The sequence below is a fragment of the Raphanus sativus genome, chromosome 5 (assembly GCF_000801105.2).
Source record: "Raphanus sativus cultivar WK10039 chromosome 5, ASM80110v3, whole genome shotgun sequence".
Taxonomy (NCBI): Eukaryota; Viridiplantae; Streptophyta; class Magnoliopsida; order Brassicales; family Brassicaceae; genus Raphanus; species Raphanus sativus.
Window position 1 is genome coordinate 20,974,408 of NC_079515.1, and position 16,638 is coordinate 20,991,045.

Genomic DNA, 16,638 nt, shown 5'->3' on the forward strand with positions numbered 1-16,638 from the left:
TGGTAGGTCGAAAACTAACATTCACTAATGACCATACATTTCGTATGTCTCACCAAATGTCATCTATAAACATTAACTTTTTAATTGCCCTATTTTATATTTTATAGTTTATATAAACACTGTTCTGGGTTTATATAAAATCATCGTTTACTTTTCATTTACTTTTCATTCATAAATAAACCGATATAAGTATACTATACATAGATATCGGGTTAATATACAAAATATAAACTATTTTAAAGTTGTCTAAAATATTTAAAAATATTTAAAATAGTCAAAAGTAAACATCTAAAGTAGGTAAACAATAATCAAAACACCAAAAATACTTAAAATATATACTTATTTTCTATCCAAATATTCAAGCTAGACCTGTTTTAATTTAAAATTTAGGTGTTTTGGCTTACATTACTTAAATTTATATATTTCAAAAAATTAAAAGTATATATAAATTTTGAAAATTTTAAAATAATTTAAACGGGTTATCCGAAGCCGAACCGAACCCAAAAATATCTAAATCGAACCGGAACCAATATTTATAAATACTTGAATAGAGCTGAAATTTTTAAACTCGAAAATCTCAAACTCGAATAGATTTTAATCGAATCCGAGTGGATATCCAAGTATTCATCCCTAACTTAGTAATGTAAAACGATCAAATATTAAAAATACATAATTTAGTATAAATAAATAAAATGTAAAATAGAAAATTAATATCAGTGCGGTCGCACGGGTCATGATCTAGTTATTTTTTAAATGAAATACAGCCCGTGCTTAGAATAACTAAAAACAATCAATCTTGTGAACCCAATAGTGCAGAGGTAAGTGATGTAATCCACCGGTTCAGTGTCGTAAACCAATCCCGGGTTAATCGCCTTACCGTAGCGTTCACGTGAGCCTTCAAAAGAACTGACTCTGAGTAACCTTTCTCTGATCTTCCACTGACTCCAGTCACATATCATCATCTTGCCTTGGTTCTTATCTCTTGGAACTGACCCTCTCTAGCAAAGCTCACTTCCCTTGACGTAAACCACCTCATGCTCTCTCTAAACCTTTCCCTGGATACAATTGACTATCCATAGAGAAGCCTCCTTGTTAGCTAATCTAACCACAGCTGGAAACCTTCTATCAAGCGTGACTGAGCCAATGGTTGAGACCCAAGGAGCTGTGCTTGCAACCGAGCTGTGGACAGTACCGTTGTTCCCGGCTGCACAGACAACAGAGATCCCCTGTTCCACCCTGTTCCATGGCTCTGAAGCAGAAAGCGACAGAACATCGACTTTATTTTGGTCATTCAAAATCGAACAGTTGAATGATGATGATACTCAGACTTAAACCATATCGTCATCTTGATCCTCTGAATCAGCGTTACTATACTCACAGTGCTTACATTTCATAGAAGTAGAAGTTGGAGTTAGATGCAAGACATGATCAATCCGTTTCTCAATCCAAGCTAATCTTCTCTCAAAGCTCAACACACCTCTATGCATATTCCTAGCATCAATCTCAGCGACCCGAGCGCAAACACGCAGAAGAATGTAGTAATCAGCGTGAACCGCGTATACTAACGCTCCATCATCTTTCTTCCTCACATACTGAATATACCCTTGTCTCTTTACCTTCACTCGTGGCGGTATGTAGACGAAATAGTTCTCTCCCATGTCTGCTATTAGTCTGCTTATCGCTCTCTCCTTGGATCTACCATCTTCTTGATTATCATCATCTCGTGATGGAGAACATTCCAATGATGGCTCACGAGGAGTTTTTTCTCCACTCTTGGATGGAGTTTCAACCCCTTCAGATTCCTTCTGGTAACTGTTCCAGAGCTTACCAACGGTCCTGTACGTGTCATCAGCTGATGCCGCTTCTAAACCAGCAAAGATCTCGTTTTTCCCGTGAGATAAATATGAACAAAGATCATTTTCAAAATCAGCGGTGGTTTCGGCCTCGAGCTCGTAATATTTCGTTTCAAGGGTCTTCATAAGCTCTTCAGTGTCAAACTCAGTTGCTACTTTCTTCACTTGTACCAACTCTCCATCATCACCAGACTCCTCAGAAGCAGCATCATCATCATCATCACCCAAACTCTTCTCCCACATACCGAAACCATTGATGTTATAAAGCATCCGTATCGCTACAACAAGAATAGACATAACACAGACACGAGTGGGAAGCCTGTGCTGGCTTTTAGACAGGTAAATCTCAGAAGGCATCGCCCAGAGACGCACAAGATCGATAACCTTATCGACGGGAACAGACAAACGCTCCAGGTAGTTCAAAGCAATGCCGTGGAAATTCACAGGAGGCAAAACCAAACCGATAACATCAGCAATGGACGCCGCTTGCGCTTCCAAGTTCTGAGCAGAAACAATCTCATCGGGGCTGAACATGACTCTAGCTCCCACGGGACAAGCGGCCGTTCGCTCTCCCATCAGTTCTTGAATCTTGAGAAAACACGATTGGTAAGGGAGCTTACCTTCTCGCGCCCATCTCACTATATCAGTGGGTAGAACCGGTGCTCCCGCTTTGTGACAAGCGAGGAAAGATATAGCAAGAGAGCTGGACAGTGGCAGAGAGCTCTTAAGCTGACTTAGCCATATCATAACTGCTCTTTTACCATCAAAGCTACGATGTTGTGAGTCACCTTTGTTACTACGCCGCTTCTTAACCTCTCTTACTTCTCCATTTGTCTCTACAAAAATTGAAATTAAAGAACAGCAATTAAACGGTTGAGATTTGAGGACAGCGATTAATTAAAAAAAAGGAGTACTATGCTACCTTGAGATTGAAGCTCGGAATCACGAATAGCATTATCAGCCCAATCTTGATCAAAGGCACCAGAGAGAGCCAAGAAACGTAAGCAGATGGGTGCCACAAGACCGATAATCAACGGCGTCACATTGAATTTCTCAACCAACGCATCGCACTGATAAGTTATCATCATTATAAGACCATTAGCGTATCTCTCTCTCGTCTGTTGGTAACAATCCTCGTAGCTCAAAGCCGCCACGGCAGCTTCTTCTCCTCCGAAATCCTCCGGATCCGTTGGCCCTCCTAGGTCGTTAGGTTGAGAGATCTTGCTTGCGGCGGATTTGAGCTGAGAGCGGAACTGGGAGTATTGATTCGTTTCCTCGGGATGTGAAGGAGGGGCTGTTGGTTGCGTTGTTATACGGCGAGTGTTGAGCTGCGAATACGTTGCGCCGCCGCGAGCATCTCCGGCTAAGTCCTCGTCGTCGACGGCGGTCGCGATTATATCGTCCGCTCGAACGCCGCACTGGAGGCAGTAGAAGAAACCATCTTCTTCTTCGAATGCGTCGTTGTCGCAGCCCGAGCAAATCATCTTACTACTCTCCATTATTGATTCAATCAATTAGAGAGAGAGAGAATGGAATAAACCCTAAATCAGGTTTATGAGAAACAGACGAAGAGGGTGAAGATACGGAATTTTTCCATCGGGTCCGGCATCATAGTACGACGTCGTATACTATTTTATTGGGCTCTATATGATTCGTCAAAGCCCAATATATAGACCCATCTACACTGACTACCTTAGGCCCACTTTTAATTCGTTCAATGAATTGGACCAATTGGTTTACTGACGAACAGGAACACTGGGATTTAAACCGGTCTTTGGTTAAATATAGTACTTTTCACCGGTCTGTCTCCTTGTCCCTCCAAAGAACTCGAAGCTTCTTCTTCTTCTACTGGTCCTGTCTTCATCTAGGTTAATCGAATCTTAAGGAGTATCGAGCTCAATCTCTCTCCTGCGAATCAATGGCGTTATGGATGGAAGCTGGTTCGGAACCAATGACAGAGAACGAAAAGGCTGACCTCGAAGCCATCTCCGCTCTCAAAGAATCCGCCGCCATCGAATTCAAAGTAAAGAGAGTCTCCACTCCTTCTCTTCTCCTCTCCTCTGAACCATCTTATCACTTCCGATATGCTCAAAACGTGTTTTTTTGTTCGAACACAACAGGAACAAGGAAACGAATGCGTGAGGAAAGGGAAGAAGCATTACTCGGAAGCAGTAGAGAACTACACGAAAGCTATTGATCAAAGAGCTTTGAGTGACGCAGAGACTTCGATCCTGTTCTCGAATCGAGCTCATGTTAATCTTCTGTTAGGTAACTATCGTCGTGCTCTCACTGATGCTGAGGAAGCAATCAGGCTATGTCCTGATAACGTCAAGGTATTATTAAATAAAAAGGCACATCCTTTTTAATCTTTCGTTGTTGAGCGTTTTCTGATGATGTTTCAATGCTTTGAAAGGCGGTGTATCGAGCTGCAAAGGCGTCGTTGTCGTTGGACTTACTGAATGAAGCGAAGTCTTATTGTGAGAAGGGAATCAAGAACGATCCGGGGAATGAGGACATGAAGAAGCTTCTAAAGGTGGTTACTTTGAAGAAGCGAGAGAAAGAGGAACATGAGGCTGAAGTTTCAAGGGCTGTAGTGGAAGCCAAGGTTTGGTTTAATGACATAAGAAGCGAATAGAAAGCTCTAGTATTTGAACTTTTTAATTCAGTTTCACATTGGGTTTTGCTGCAGGCTTGTCTCTCTGCTTTCGAAAACAGAGGTGTTAAGATTGGCAAAGCAATGTACCGGGAACTCACGGGTCTGAAGAAGCCAGTGTTGGATCGAAACAACATCTTGCATTGGCCTGTACTGCTTCTATACGCAGAGGCCATGACAAGTGACTTTGTTGAGGACTTTTGTGAAACTGACATGTTTGCAACCCATCTTGATATGATATCCTTTTTTTCAATAACTCATTTCGATAACTTCCACTGATTAACTTTGTTAAGATCAGTTTCTTTGTCCCTCCTTAGCGCTCCAAACATGTTTTCAGATGATAGCCCACCTCTGCCATGGGATGAAAACAATGAGTACACACGTGAAGCAATCGAGCTTTACTACGAGGTAACCAACTTCTCCTACGCCACCCAAAATTCAAAGTTAAGGTGGCTTTAGATCCGTTGAAAAGTTACTGAAGAATTAACTTAACTGTGTTCTGATGCGTTTCCTGTTAACACGTTGAACATTCTCCTCACTTTGCTTATTTTCTCTAGGCGAGTTCGGGAACTCCATTGCCTAGGAGTAGAGTTCTACAGTACCTTCTAGAAGGGACAAAAGGTTCCCAAGCCGAAACCACTGGAGATGAGGACACAGCCTTAACTAAAACACCTTACAACGGTAAGAATCTTAAAACTCATGATAATATTTTGTCAATCACTCTAAATGCTCAAACATTTTCTATGAATTGTGGCAACAGTGAAAGGAGGAAGGGGTTCGTCTGGTATGGTGAAAGTGAACGAGCGAAGAACATTGCATGACGTGTTGAAAGAACCTAACTTCGTCATCCCTGAGATCCCTGGTTTGTTTCTGTAATATCATATTGAACTTTGTTTTCTCGGCTTTGTTTGCATCAACTTATCTTACATCTCATGCTTGTTTTTGTTGGTTTATTAGTCTTCTACATTGTATCGAAGAGGTCCAGGTTCTACAAGGACTTTGCCGCCGGGAAATGGAGTCCGCCAAGTTGAGCAGCGAGTTATACAGTTTGGATACTTTTTATGTTTGAATGAAACCTCGAACTTGTGTACTTGTAAGAGTAATGAACATTCTGTGGCATCGATTTTGATACTTTGAGAAGATTATTGTTCTCAATCTCAGTGCTATGTATAAGATCAAACGTCTTTGATAGAAAGTCATAACATCTTTTTGGGCAAGACTCTTACAAAGTAAAGATAAACTTACAAAGGAAAAACGTGGTTACAAACTTAGTTACAAAGCTACAACAACAAACACAACAATAACTTTTTTTTTAAACATTTTCTGCAGTCTTTTCAAATAACTGACTAAGAAACCTGCTTCAAACTGAGAAGGCCATCCAACGTTGCGACCTTCTACGGTGTAAAAAGGTATCCAGCTTGTGGATGGAAAAAAGCTTCTCAGATTTATAATCGTACACCCAGAAGAGCTGAGGAAAATGAATAAGCCCACAATGCAAGATCCTTCTGTGTGTATATATTGTAAACGGTTGAGACCTGAATTCTTCTCTGCTTAGCATTCTAATGCATAGGTCTGCACCTGTTTGTTCATATTTTTTTCAAGGATGATATTGAAATACTCATATGTTAGTTCAAAAGATTACTTTATCCTTCTCACTCTTTTAAACTTTGATTATTTAAAGAAGATCAACCTTCTCAGTAACTCTACCTCGGCCAGGTTCTTCTCAGGTGAGCTGTTGGGTGCAGTGAGGTTGGAAGCAACAGCTGTGTTGTACCGGAAGATCCTTAGCTTCCCCTCCTGGGAAAGTATTCAGGAGGGTTTTAGTAAATGTATAATTGAGGCACAAAAAAGAGTTCCACATTATTAGATCACTTACCTTTGTTCCATAAACAAGACCCCCTCCTGGTGAAGGATGAAAGCAAGCAACATTAACTTCATCCTCTGAGCTAGGTAGTACTCTCACCAGTTCCATATCTGAAACTCTGTAAATCTAATAGAAGAGGTAAAAAGGGCAAGTCAGTATAACAACTACAAAAAAGTTTAATTTCTGGCCACAGAAGCATAAACGTTTTACCTCCAACACTGTGAAAAAATGTGATGTTGTTTCTCCATCACTCACAATGCTCTTCAATAGAGAACCATGACGCCGCCCATATGCGAGCAATATGTGCTCGGAGTTCGGTGAGAACTGCACGGAAACTTTTAGTTATAAAGTATTTCATCACAATCATACTAATCAGTGAGCAACTTTACCCCTACACGATTATAAGTATTCCCTGAAGTTAGCTAACCTGGATAGAGGTCAAGCAATGTGCAGCCCTAATTGCCCTTGACACAAGTACTGAACCAAATCTGTAGACATACATGAGAAAACTCTCTCGTTAGTGATCTGTCATATGCAATTTGTGAAACTTGAGAAATGTAATAATTAGCACCACTTACGTTTCCTTTTCGAGAGAATACACACGAAGTTCATACATGACATGGTGTGCTGTTACAGGATGTCGAGTAGGGGAAGTTGCAAGCCCTGAATCTTGTTGGACCAGAGTCTGCAAACCAGGATCAGTCTCAGTATGAGGTATAACACACGCAACACAGGCTGCTAAATATCTCCCACATGGCGAGAAATGGGCTCCCATTTCACTGCAAAGATTAACACACAAATGTATCCCCCATCAACAAAAAGTGTAAATATTATTTAGCATCACGATGTTAACTTATTACAGAGAAAAATTACCTGCAAAGAACAGCATGATGTATTGCCAATCGACATTTTTCAGACTTGAGTATTGCACATGGGTCTTTGATGTCATGTGACCACACTCTCAGTTTGACAGTACAAGGCAACTCTGCAGCAGCAATCGAAGAAGCCAGTTCAGACGGGATTCTGTTAACGACAGGTTGAGCATCAGTTCCTGCGTGTTGAGTGTTACGAGAGGAAATACCTTCTGCTAAACCAGATCCTGAAAAGCGGGACTGTGAACTTCGGTCCCGGGAGTCGCCTCTTGCAGTAGACCCGTATAAGTTAACGCCACCAGGAATTTCTAATGACGCCACTGCAGCCTCTAGACTGGCTGTGGATGAATGAGGTGCTGAAGAACCTGTATGACGAGTTGAGCTCGCATGACCACTATTATTACCAGTAGAAAGAACCCCAGAGTTAGCACCAGCCTGGCTCTGAGCCATCAACCACCCTTGTAGAAAAGGTAACTCCCACGAAACTCTGTCTCTGAGGTGAACTAATTGCTGAAGTTGTCCAAACTCAAGTGGTACCGATTGACTGGGAATTCTATTTCGTCCGGTAGGTTGAGCTTCATCTATATCCATGGCATCAACTGAAGTGGTCGAAGTTCTAGCTCCAGCTTGGGCAGCAAAACTGCTGCTCGAAGAGTTTTCTGGGACATGAAAGGAACCCGCAAGATCCCCGGACATAGCCAAGGGAAGAGTGGGAGGAGACATTGTTCTGCTGGAACTTTGATTACTTTGAAACCTTGATTGTACATTCCTTGGACCAGTAGTACCAGTTGAGTGTTGGATTCTTGGATCATCAGCAGAATATGAAGGCAAAACCAAGTAAGGTAGTGGCACCAGTGGCAGTTCAGCTGCCACACTAGTACGACTGCCACTCTGCGTGTTGGTGAAGAAAATAGCAGGGGGCGGATATCGCAGATAACCTGGAGATGTTGCTCTAGTCATTGCGGAGTCTGATGAATCAATGTCAGTAACCTGCCATTTGTAGTTGACAGAGTAAGCCCACAAAGTGGCCGAACTATAACCGAGTCCTCAATATGTAGCTCACCTCTGCTGTTAAGAGAAGAGGGACCCCATGTGGATGAAAGTGTACAGCTCTCAGAGAACGCCTTGTCTTCAATACAATTGCTGGCGATGAGTCTTCCCCTCTCTTATTGTAATCCCATATGTGCAACTACAAAAGAAAAGTCTTATTCTGAGACGGATAGGCCGGGCGCTTCATGAGATATTTAAAAGGTAATAAGATACCTTATGACCAGATGCAACAGCAAGTAAATCACCTTCAGCGTGGAAAGCTATAGAAGCAATAGGTTTATCTGGTTTCAGGCAAAGAAGAAGAGGACGAAAGTTAATCATACGAGGTGGAAAAAAAAAGCAGAAGAGGAAAAAGAAGAAAATACAATAAATGCATTAGCACTTACAGAAATCATGAGATCTAATACACTCGGAAGTTTTTGCATTCCATAAGCGCACCTCATGATCTAAGCTTCCACTAGCAACTATTTCTGAATAGCGTGGGTGGAATCTGACCTGCAGAAAACTCAACGACATTAGACACCTAAGCAGTGAGCTAACGTTTAAAGCATTGTCTAACAAACAAAAAACATAACAAAGTTGGCACCTATCAACAATCCTAACATAACCAATGAAGCAGTGACAAAATAGCAACCAAAATTCCACTACATGAGATGAGGTTAGCTAGTCTAGAGATAGTAATGGGTCTAGCTAAGCGCTACCTAGTAGCCATGGGAAATCAATGACGCAAAGAGAAAAAAAAGGGATAGCATTCTCTAACTCACCACCCAGGGTGTCCTCCGATGGCCGCTCAGAACTTTTAAGCATTTTCCAGTCTCACAATCAATGATCTTTACAGTGTGGTCACCACTACAAGATTTTTTTTTTTTTTAAAACTTAAGTAAATATCTTTAGCAATAGTACAACAAATACGACTCATAAATATACTTACTGAGTAGAAGCAAGAGTTCTTCCATCAGAACTAAAAGCTGCTGCAATAGTTGACCGTGGAGGAGGTACAAGAGGACAGTACTTAGCAGATAAATGCTGCAATGAGTCTGCCTCGACCCTACATACAAGGAAAGTAATCTACATTCAGAAGCCCGAAGGGAGGTAAAAATCTTGAGGAAACATTGGAAGTAAAGGTACCATGAAATAAGATTATGTCCCAGCTCGCTACTGGTTCCACAGGAAGAATCAGCAGCAGAACCGCATCGGTTAACTCCCCATCGTTTCCTTGGCACAGACCTTCTTGTTCTAGGTGAAATCTCTCTCTGGACCAGTAACTCGAAGACGCTCCTACACCTGCTCAATCAAACCATATCAGAAGCTGGAAGGATTTATCTGAAACTAATTAAGATTCATCTATAGCCTCTCCAAAGTTGTCTTGTCTTTTAAAACATAGTTCGAATACAACGATCTTCTTACATAACATAACCCTCCTAGCTATGGCTGGATGGATCTCTATAACATGAACAGAGAAGTAGCTCCAAAAAGTTTCTATAATTCAGAAGCAGAAAAAGCATCAAAAATGAGAAAGTTCTGACCTTTGGCGATGGGAATTAGCCACAGGTTCTGGTGATGGTGTCGGAGAAGGTTGATCGTCTGACCACATAGGTTCCGTCATCTCGAAATTCACAGCGAATCCATAGATGCGAGGACGGCGATCTCCGTGGAAAGCGAGCTCAATTCGTCGATCTAATCTTCCCTAATCTCCTCGCCCGCGGCTCCGAGCTCGTGATTGGTTGATTATTTGATGAAGAAACATGCCAAGGAGAAACACGATGCCATGCGGTCTGCTCAACATTATCAAAAGATCTGTTCTTGATTGTCTAAAACACCTTCTGTCTAATTTTTAATAATACCCTTATACTTTCTCATATTTTGAAATTACACCTTAAATTTTGATAATAACACACTTTATAATTCTGATATTTTACCAATATATAAAATCTGAATATATTTCATTCAGTTTTTACCTCAAGACTAATTTTTTCTACTTTTTGCATGATTATTTATAAAACTGAGGGTTAGTTCATATATTTGAAAAATTTCCATGTTCGTACTAGTACCTTAACAAAAGAAGTTAGAACAAAGAACTAGAAACATGTTATTTTTCTATGTAAAACATACACGATTTTAATAAAGTTATTTTGGGAATAACGCTACTACTGTACTGTCAATAAAATTTAGTTTAAGAATATTAGTAGTTAACAAAAAATATATTTCAACCTCTAAAAAGAGTTATCATTTGGCTGACGAATGACCACTGAGAAAAGATGAAGGAGTCATAAAATGTTAGCATTTCCTTAATTATGACAAATCAAGAGGGTGCTTTGAGTTATGCCTATTCTTTTATGTCACAGAGAGTAAAACAAAGTCATTCACGGGGACCATATAGAAAAACTACAAGCTGTTAGAAAACTTCTGCAATGAAACAACAAACCATCCTCCTAATCATTAACACAACTTGTCGGTACAGCACTACACCGGTTAACTTAACCAAAACAAATCCATTGAACCATGAAACCTACCGAAAGCTAGAATCACCACTAGTAAATAACTTAAAGTACGACATTTTTTAAAAAACAAAGATCTAAAGCATGCTATCCGCTCTAGACGGCAACCGCCTAAAGAAGCTAAGCCCACGCGACGGTAGCTTCCTCCTGAACCGAGGCGGTCTCAGATAATACAAACCAGCAATAGCCACGGTTAACTTAACCGGCACGACGTAAAACCCAACCGCAGAGACTAAACAGAACACCAAGAAGATAAACGTCGCGCGAGGATCACGCCAGCTCAGCAACGCCTGTGCTCTCTCTCCCTGACTCGCCATGTCACCGACCACCGTCTGAATCCTCCCGGCGATGCTCCTGACACGATCGTACCTCATTCTCACAACTTCAAACCCTCTGCTCGTCGGAAACGTGTCGAACTCTTCGTCAAGCTCGTCGGGAAACACGGTTTCCGCGTGTGAGATACGCCCGTCCATGTGCGGCGGATGCCTAGGCCGTTTCCTGAAACGCCAAACGCCAACAGCAGCCGCGTAGAGAAACAAAGACGGCAATATAAGCTCCGGAAACAAAACCATAAACAAGAACACCGCAACGAAAACCGTCGAGCAAACCGGTTTGGTCCAACTTCTCATAGCTTCGACCAATCTCGCAACCCAGACCAAACTCGAAACAACGTTAACCAGACGGAAAAAATTAGCTTTGCTCCTTCTCATACTCCAAACGTGAAAATCGTGATCAAGCATGTACTCAACAACCTCACGTCCCAAAGGCGGCTCTGCTCTACTCAGCCTCGCCGAAACCGCGTTTAGCGTCTGGTAACGCAAACGCTCAATCATGTGAACGCCTAACGGCTGTGTATAATGCATCTTCGGAAGCAGAGGCAGTGTATACATCTGAAACATATTGACGGCGTTACCGCACGATAACCTAACCGCCAAATGAAGCTCACCGGTTTTCTTGACTCCAGTAGCGTGCAGCACAAGCAACGGATACGAATGCGTGTAAACACGTTCTGTCTCCAGCGTAGACAACCTTATCCTGACTTTCCCAATCCGCGCATCTCGCGTGTTGCTGTTACTCTTGTCAACTCGAGCGTTATCAAAAACACCGATGGTTACAACCGTGCATGGGTCGTTTACTTCCCAAGTATACTGCTCGTTCCACTTAGGACAAAGACTGTCCACAACGGTTCTTGTTCTCACCCACTTAGGACCGTACTTAGCCACGCAGTACGAGTCAGCGGTTCCACCGCCTTTCCCGTCTCTAACCTTCATAGGCATTAGACCCGTCGCACCGAGAATCCCAATCTCTAAAAGCCCGACATGCGGTTTCCAAAGCTCTTTCGCCGTCGGTCTAACGTCGCTGGTATACATCGTTGCCTCGTCCAAAACATGGTAGCCACCGTCTAGCGACAGCCTCAGATGAATCCTCGAACCAAACTGGCTATTACTGTTGTTGTTGTTGTTGTTGTTACCGTTATCTAATGTAAACCACCTCGAACCAACCGGTTTATCTCCGGTTCTTCTCTCAACAGCCGAAACCGGAATCTGAACCCTTCCGACACAAACATCGTTTTGCCCTCCCGACACGCGATCCTCCACGACAGCTGTAATGCAATCCTCGAACGGCTCCGCAACCACAAACATCAAATCCTCGTTCCAATACGGATTCGTGAAGCTCCGGGTCGGGTTTGCGGTGGAGACTGTTGTCCGTAAGATCTGATTCCCGACGTGTAGCTTCGTTGAAAGCTCAGGGAACCTCACGAGACCTGAACCTTTGTTCATAACAGCAACGTCTTGAGCCTCGATGACCGAAACCCTAAGGTACCAAAGCTTGGGAGACAAGTAAACCTTAGATTTGATCGAAGAGAGCTCCTCTATATGGACGTTACCAGCTTTTGAATGCCACGCTTCAGCAAAAGCCTCGTCTGCTTGAGTCCCGAACCACACTGAAACCATAAGCTCTCCTCCGCCGTTTCTACTCTCTATTCTGTACCATTGCGGAGCTAACGGACTATCCGGAGGTACCCGGGTGGGGATTTCACTTAAATCGAACCAGACCCGACCGGAATATTCGTTTCGGTTAACTTCTCTGAGGAAAATCTCAACTACAGATGACTGAATGGTTTCTTTAGAAAATGCAAACACTTGATTCCACTCCAAGTTACTCGAACTAACTTTTTTAGTAACTCCCTTGTAATTACCTAGCTTCACTTCCGACACGACTTCACTGGATAAAGACAAGTCTTTAGCTTTCATGACTCTTACGTAAAGGTACTGCATTTGCTCAACTAGGTCGTACGTCGAGCTTGTTTTGTCCTTGTGACTGCTCAAACCACTAGCAACTCCTCCGAGACGAGGCTTTGTCTCCTTAAGCGAAAACTCACTCGACCCGTTTGAGTAAAGGACGGGTCCGGGTCTTGGACCGGGAAGAGCGGTTATCACAAGAGGTTTCATCTCTCCTTGGTTTGGATAAAAAGGTAGCATCCTCTGTCCTTGACCGTTTTGTTGATTCTGTTGCTGGTGATTGAGAAGAGCTATATGTTGTTGCTGCTGCTGCTTACCCACCGAAGAGCTCACTTTCTTGCTTTTCTTTGCACCACCCGACCCGTTAACCCGACCGAGATCTCCATCGTTATCAGTTGTGACGTAGTGTTTTACGCTGAGCTCTCCTCGCACGTGCGAGAAAAGGCTTCTCTTTTCGAGCGTGTACAGCTGAACCACTGATTCTCCCTCTCGTCCAACGCTAGACCCCGTAACTCTGACTTTACCCAAAAAGTTCCTGCTGTTGGGAGAACGCTTCTCGTTGAAAACGCTGATCTCTAGTGTCTTGTAACGCAGCTCGTTGACGTCGATGACGTGGAAGACGAGCTTCTCGTTCCATATCGGGTTTAGGTCTTTGCGTTTGACCTGAGTTCGCAGACGTTGGTCCTCGAACTCGACTTCCACGAAAGGTGACGAAGAACCTTCGCCGTCTTTTGGCATGAGGTTGTGGGCCCCTATAATCTCCACCACGAGCTTCTCGTTGCCGGTGCCGGTTTTTGCGTCCGGGACCGTCATGACTGACCGGAAAAGAGAACGCAAGAGAAAGGATGGAGATAAGATCTTGAGAGGGAAAGAAAGATTGAAAGCACAAGGCAAGTGAAAGGACAGTTGAGTAGAGAGAGGGAGGGAAGTGTGTGTGCAGAAGATTAAAGAAAGAGAGAGCGTGCTATGGAAGAGAATCTGGATTTTGTGTTTTTATTACGAGGAATATTTTTAAACTCATTTTCTCAAATATTTTTCAAGTTAAAATAAAGTTTCTGTCAAGGTATTGAATGTTTCGAATAAATATTTTTGATTTAAATAATAAAATTGAATATACCAAAGACAGCTTTTTGTATAGAGTAATTGAACAGAGAACAGAAGGAAGGGAACTTAAGGGAAAGGGACAGAACATCCTCGAGACTAACGCTCGGTGGTCGCGCGTGGTATTAACGACGTTTCTCACCAGTGACATTGCTCTGCTTCTGCCACTCTCTTACCGTATGCTTTTTGCTTTCCTCCTGATCCGCTGGGACCCGCTTTTCGCTTTCCTTCTTTTTTTACTTTTACAGTTTTACTCGGTTCTTTTTGGTAAGTCGCGTGACTCGTGACGTTTAAAGATGAGGCAGTTGTCACGCGCCGATGGTAGCGAGTGTGAAATGATGGAAAGAGGAGGCTCGGTTAATCCTCGTGGGCAGGTCAAACCTCAAAGGTCTATGGAACAGCAATTTGTCTCAAAAGAGTAGTATTTTGTCAGGGGTTAATATCTTATTCATTTGTTCTTAGGCCATCATTATTGGTGGGCAGCCCTTAACTTTTTTTTTTTTTTTTTTTTTTTTGGTTCATCAAACACTTAAAGGCACATAAGTTAAGGGCTGCCCACCAATAATGATGCCCTTATGTTTCAACATTCTTCGTGATTTTCTTGTTGAAACAAAAGCAAAGCCTAGAGTATATAGGAAATTTCTAATTTTGAATTTTGTTCTCTACATAAATCATGATTAATGAGTTCATGTTATTATACGTCGACTTTTAAATTGTGTAAAGTACTTTGAGAAACTAATGAAGTTGGTAAGCATGAGTATCCTATAATTAGATATTATCCCTTTTGATTTACACGAGAAAAGTTATTAAGGACTTGGTTTGCAAGTTTGTCATTGTGTTGCTCAACGTTCTTCTTGTTTTTCAGAGTTCCCATGTAAATAAATTATCGGCATGTTTTATTACCGTTATTTATTAGATTATCAACGTTTCTTTTTTCGTTAAATTTCACTTTTTATTTTTCCGTTTAAATTTCTCTTCTTTCTTTTTCTTTGCAAAAATACCTTTTTCAGTTTCTTCCACATGTTTTGCTCTGTGCATGCATGAAGTTATTGAAAACAAAATCAAAACATATTAGTGAATGCAACCTTGTTAATGTCTGCCACGTGGCAACCAATTTATAGTTACTTGTTTTCTTGGAAATGCTACTTGTTTTCTTTTGTCTATTTTGGACTCTTACCACAACTCAAATTTTTCAAAATATATATTATAAGTAATTTGCTTGTTAAACGATGTTAATATTCTCTAATGTTTTTTCTTAATATTCGTAAAATACTAACATGATCCCTTACCTTTTCATTGTCTAGCCCGTTTAACTAGGCTACCAATAATTTCTCTAGTTTCCCTCGGTCAGCGTATCTTATCCAGGTCAAAACGATAAGTAATAGCATAGTTTAAGCCCAATATATAGATCTTTTTATATAAAGCTTGGTTCTTCAAAGTTACTAATTAACATGATCGCGACACGTGTCATTAAAATTTTTAAGATTGCGACATGTGTTAATCTATATTATAATTAAAAATATATATTAAGATAATAACAAAAACAAATTTTGTTAAAAAATCTTATTATATAAAGCTTGGTTCTTCAAAATTACTAATTAACACGATCGTGACACATGACAAATATAACTTTGAGATTGTGACATGTGTTAAACAATAATATTATACAAATAGTTAATTAATAGTATTTTCCTTTTTAAGTTGTAAACAAAATATTGTAAACAAAAAAAAATATTGTTGACAAAAATAATTAACTATTTAGTAGTAAGCTTCCTTTTTTAAATAATAAAAAATGAAATTGTATAAGCTATATGAAAATAATTTTCCTTTTTAATAAACTCTATTTTTTTTTCTAAATCATGAAAAACAGAATTATGAAAGAAAATAGTAGTTTATTTTTTTCTAAACGAATTATAGTGTTAAATAATAATTTTTATATAAATAGTTAATTAAAGTATTTTTCCTTTTTAAGTTTTAAACAAAAAACAATTTCGTAATTATTTAATATTATTTTTCCTTTTTTGTGTCCAAGAAATAGAAAATTGTAAACGTTATATGAAAATAATTTTCCTTTCTAAAAAAATAATGAAAATATAATTACAATAGTTATTTAATAGTATTTTTCCATTTTAAGTTTTATACAAAATATTGTTAACAAAAAGAATTTATGCTAATAATTATTTAATAGTAAGCTTCCTTTTTAGAATAATAAAAATAAAATTGTATAAGCTATATGAAAATAATTTTCGTTCAAAGGAAAAAAAACATGGAGCTGAAATAACTCACTCACAAACATTTTATATATATTTAGATATGAGCCCGTTGCGTTGCAACGGGTTTTGTTTGATGTTTTAACTTTATGAAAACCATAAAGATGAGAAATGTTTTTAGTGAAATTGTATGATTTTGCATATATAATGTGAAAAATTATTTTTTGCCATTTTTAATAGGTTCCATTTTCAAAATTCATTTTTTCAGTATCACTAATATTTTTACAATTTTAA

At 40.4% G+C, this 16,638-nt stretch overlaps 4 protein-coding genes across 6 annotated transcripts; 1 reads left to right on the forward strand and 3 right to left on the reverse strand.

Annotated features, from left to right (window-relative positions):
- Window positions 1-657: 657 nt before the first annotated feature.
- LOC108835071 (TATA box-binding protein-associated factor RNA polymerase I subunit B) lies at window positions 658-3,439 on the reverse strand. Its single transcript, XM_018608376.2, has 2 exons — window positions 2,776-3,439; window positions 658-2,689 (listed from the first exon to the last, which is right to left on the reverse strand). The coding sequence occupies exons 1-2, from the start codon at window positions 3,350-3,352 to the stop codon at window positions 1,329-1,331; spliced, it is 1,938 nt and encodes a 645-aa protein (XP_018463878.2). The 5' UTR covers window positions 3,353-3,439; the 3' UTR covers window positions 658-1,328.
- Window positions 3,440-3,658: 219 nt separating this feature from the next.
- LOC108862768 (uncharacterized) lies at window positions 3,659-5,723 on the forward strand. Its single transcript, XM_018637002.2, has 8 exons — window positions 3,659-3,876; window positions 3,974-4,186; window positions 4,267-4,458; window positions 4,543-4,743; window positions 4,834-4,914; window positions 5,064-5,187; window positions 5,267-5,368; window positions 5,464-5,723. Exons 1-8 carry the CDS (start codon window positions 3,772-3,774, stop codon window positions 5,535-5,537), a joined length of 1,092 nt encoding a protein of 363 aa, XP_018492504.2. The 5' UTR covers window positions 3,659-3,771; the 3' UTR covers window positions 5,538-5,723.
- LOC108862767 (uncharacterized) lies at window positions 5,677-10,090 on the reverse strand. 3 transcript variants are annotated; one of them, XM_057010980.1, is made up of 15 exons: window positions 9,819-10,090; window positions 9,421-9,576; window positions 9,224-9,340; window positions 9,057-9,141; window positions 8,679-8,787; window positions 8,506-8,573; window positions 8,306-8,431; window positions 7,452-8,232; window positions 7,244-7,355; window positions 6,949-7,149; window positions 6,798-6,858; window positions 6,581-6,694; window positions 6,383-6,496; window positions 6,197-6,303; window positions 5,677-6,084 (listed from the first exon to the last, which is right to left on the reverse strand). In XM_057010980.1, exons 1-15 carry the CDS (start codon window positions 9,896-9,898, stop codon window positions 6,066-6,068), a joined length of 2,250 nt encoding a protein of 749 aa, XP_056866960.1. In that variant the 5' UTR covers window positions 9,899-10,090; the 3' UTR covers window positions 5,677-6,065. The 3 variants fall into 3 exon arrangements, with proteins under 3 accessions (XP_056866960.1, XP_056866959.1, XP_056866958.1); XM_057010979.1 differs by having other exon boundaries at window positions 6,214-6,303; window positions 7,244-8,232; XM_057010978.1 differs by having other exon boundaries at window positions 7,244-8,232.
- Window positions 10,091-10,646: 556 nt separating this feature from the next.
- Window positions 10,647-14,012, reverse strand: LOC108836151 (multiple C2 domain and transmembrane region protein 10). Its single transcript, XM_018609351.2, has one exon. The coding sequence runs from the start codon at window positions 13,844-13,846 to the stop codon at window positions 10,868-10,870; it is 2,979 nt and encodes a 992-aa protein (XP_018464853.1). The 5' UTR covers window positions 13,847-14,012; the 3' UTR covers window positions 10,647-10,867.
- Window positions 14,013-16,638: the final 2,626 nt, after the last annotated feature.

Coding starts and splice junctions, on each gene's coding strand:
- LOC108835071 (XM_018608376.2), bottom strand. CDS start 3,352: ATGGAGAGTAGTAAGATGATTTGCTCGGGCTGCGACAACGACGCATTC. Junction 2,690..2,775: donor TTCCGAGCTTCAATCTCAAG/GTAGCATAGTAC, acceptor CAATTTTTGTAG/AGACAAATGGAGAAGTAAGA.
- LOC108862768 (XM_018637002.2), top strand. CDS start 3,772: ATGGCGTTATGGATGGAAGCTGGTTCGGAACCAATGACAGAGAACGAA. Junction 3,877..3,973: donor CCGCCGCCATCGAATTCAAA/GTAAAGAGAGTC, acceptor CGAACACAACAG/GAACAAGGAAACGAATGCGT. Junction 5,188..5,266: donor AACTAAAACACCTTACAACG/GTAAGAATCTTA, acceptor TTGTGGCAACAG/TGAAAGGAGGAAGGGGTTCG.
- LOC108862767 (XM_057010978.1), bottom strand. CDS start 9,898: ATGACGGAACCTATGTGGTCAGACGATCAACCTTCTCCGACACCATCA. Junction 9,142..9,223: donor AGAACTCTTGCTTCTACTCA/GTAAGTATATTT, acceptor AAAATCTTGTAG/TGGTGACCACACTGTAAAGA. Junction 8,233..8,305: donor CTCTTCTCTTAACAGCAGAG/GTGAGCTACATA, acceptor TACAAATGGCAG/GTTACTGACATTGATTCATC.
- LOC108836151 (XM_018609351.2), bottom strand. CDS start 13,846: ATGACGGTCCCGGACGCAAAAACCGGCACCGGCAACGAGAAGCTCGTG.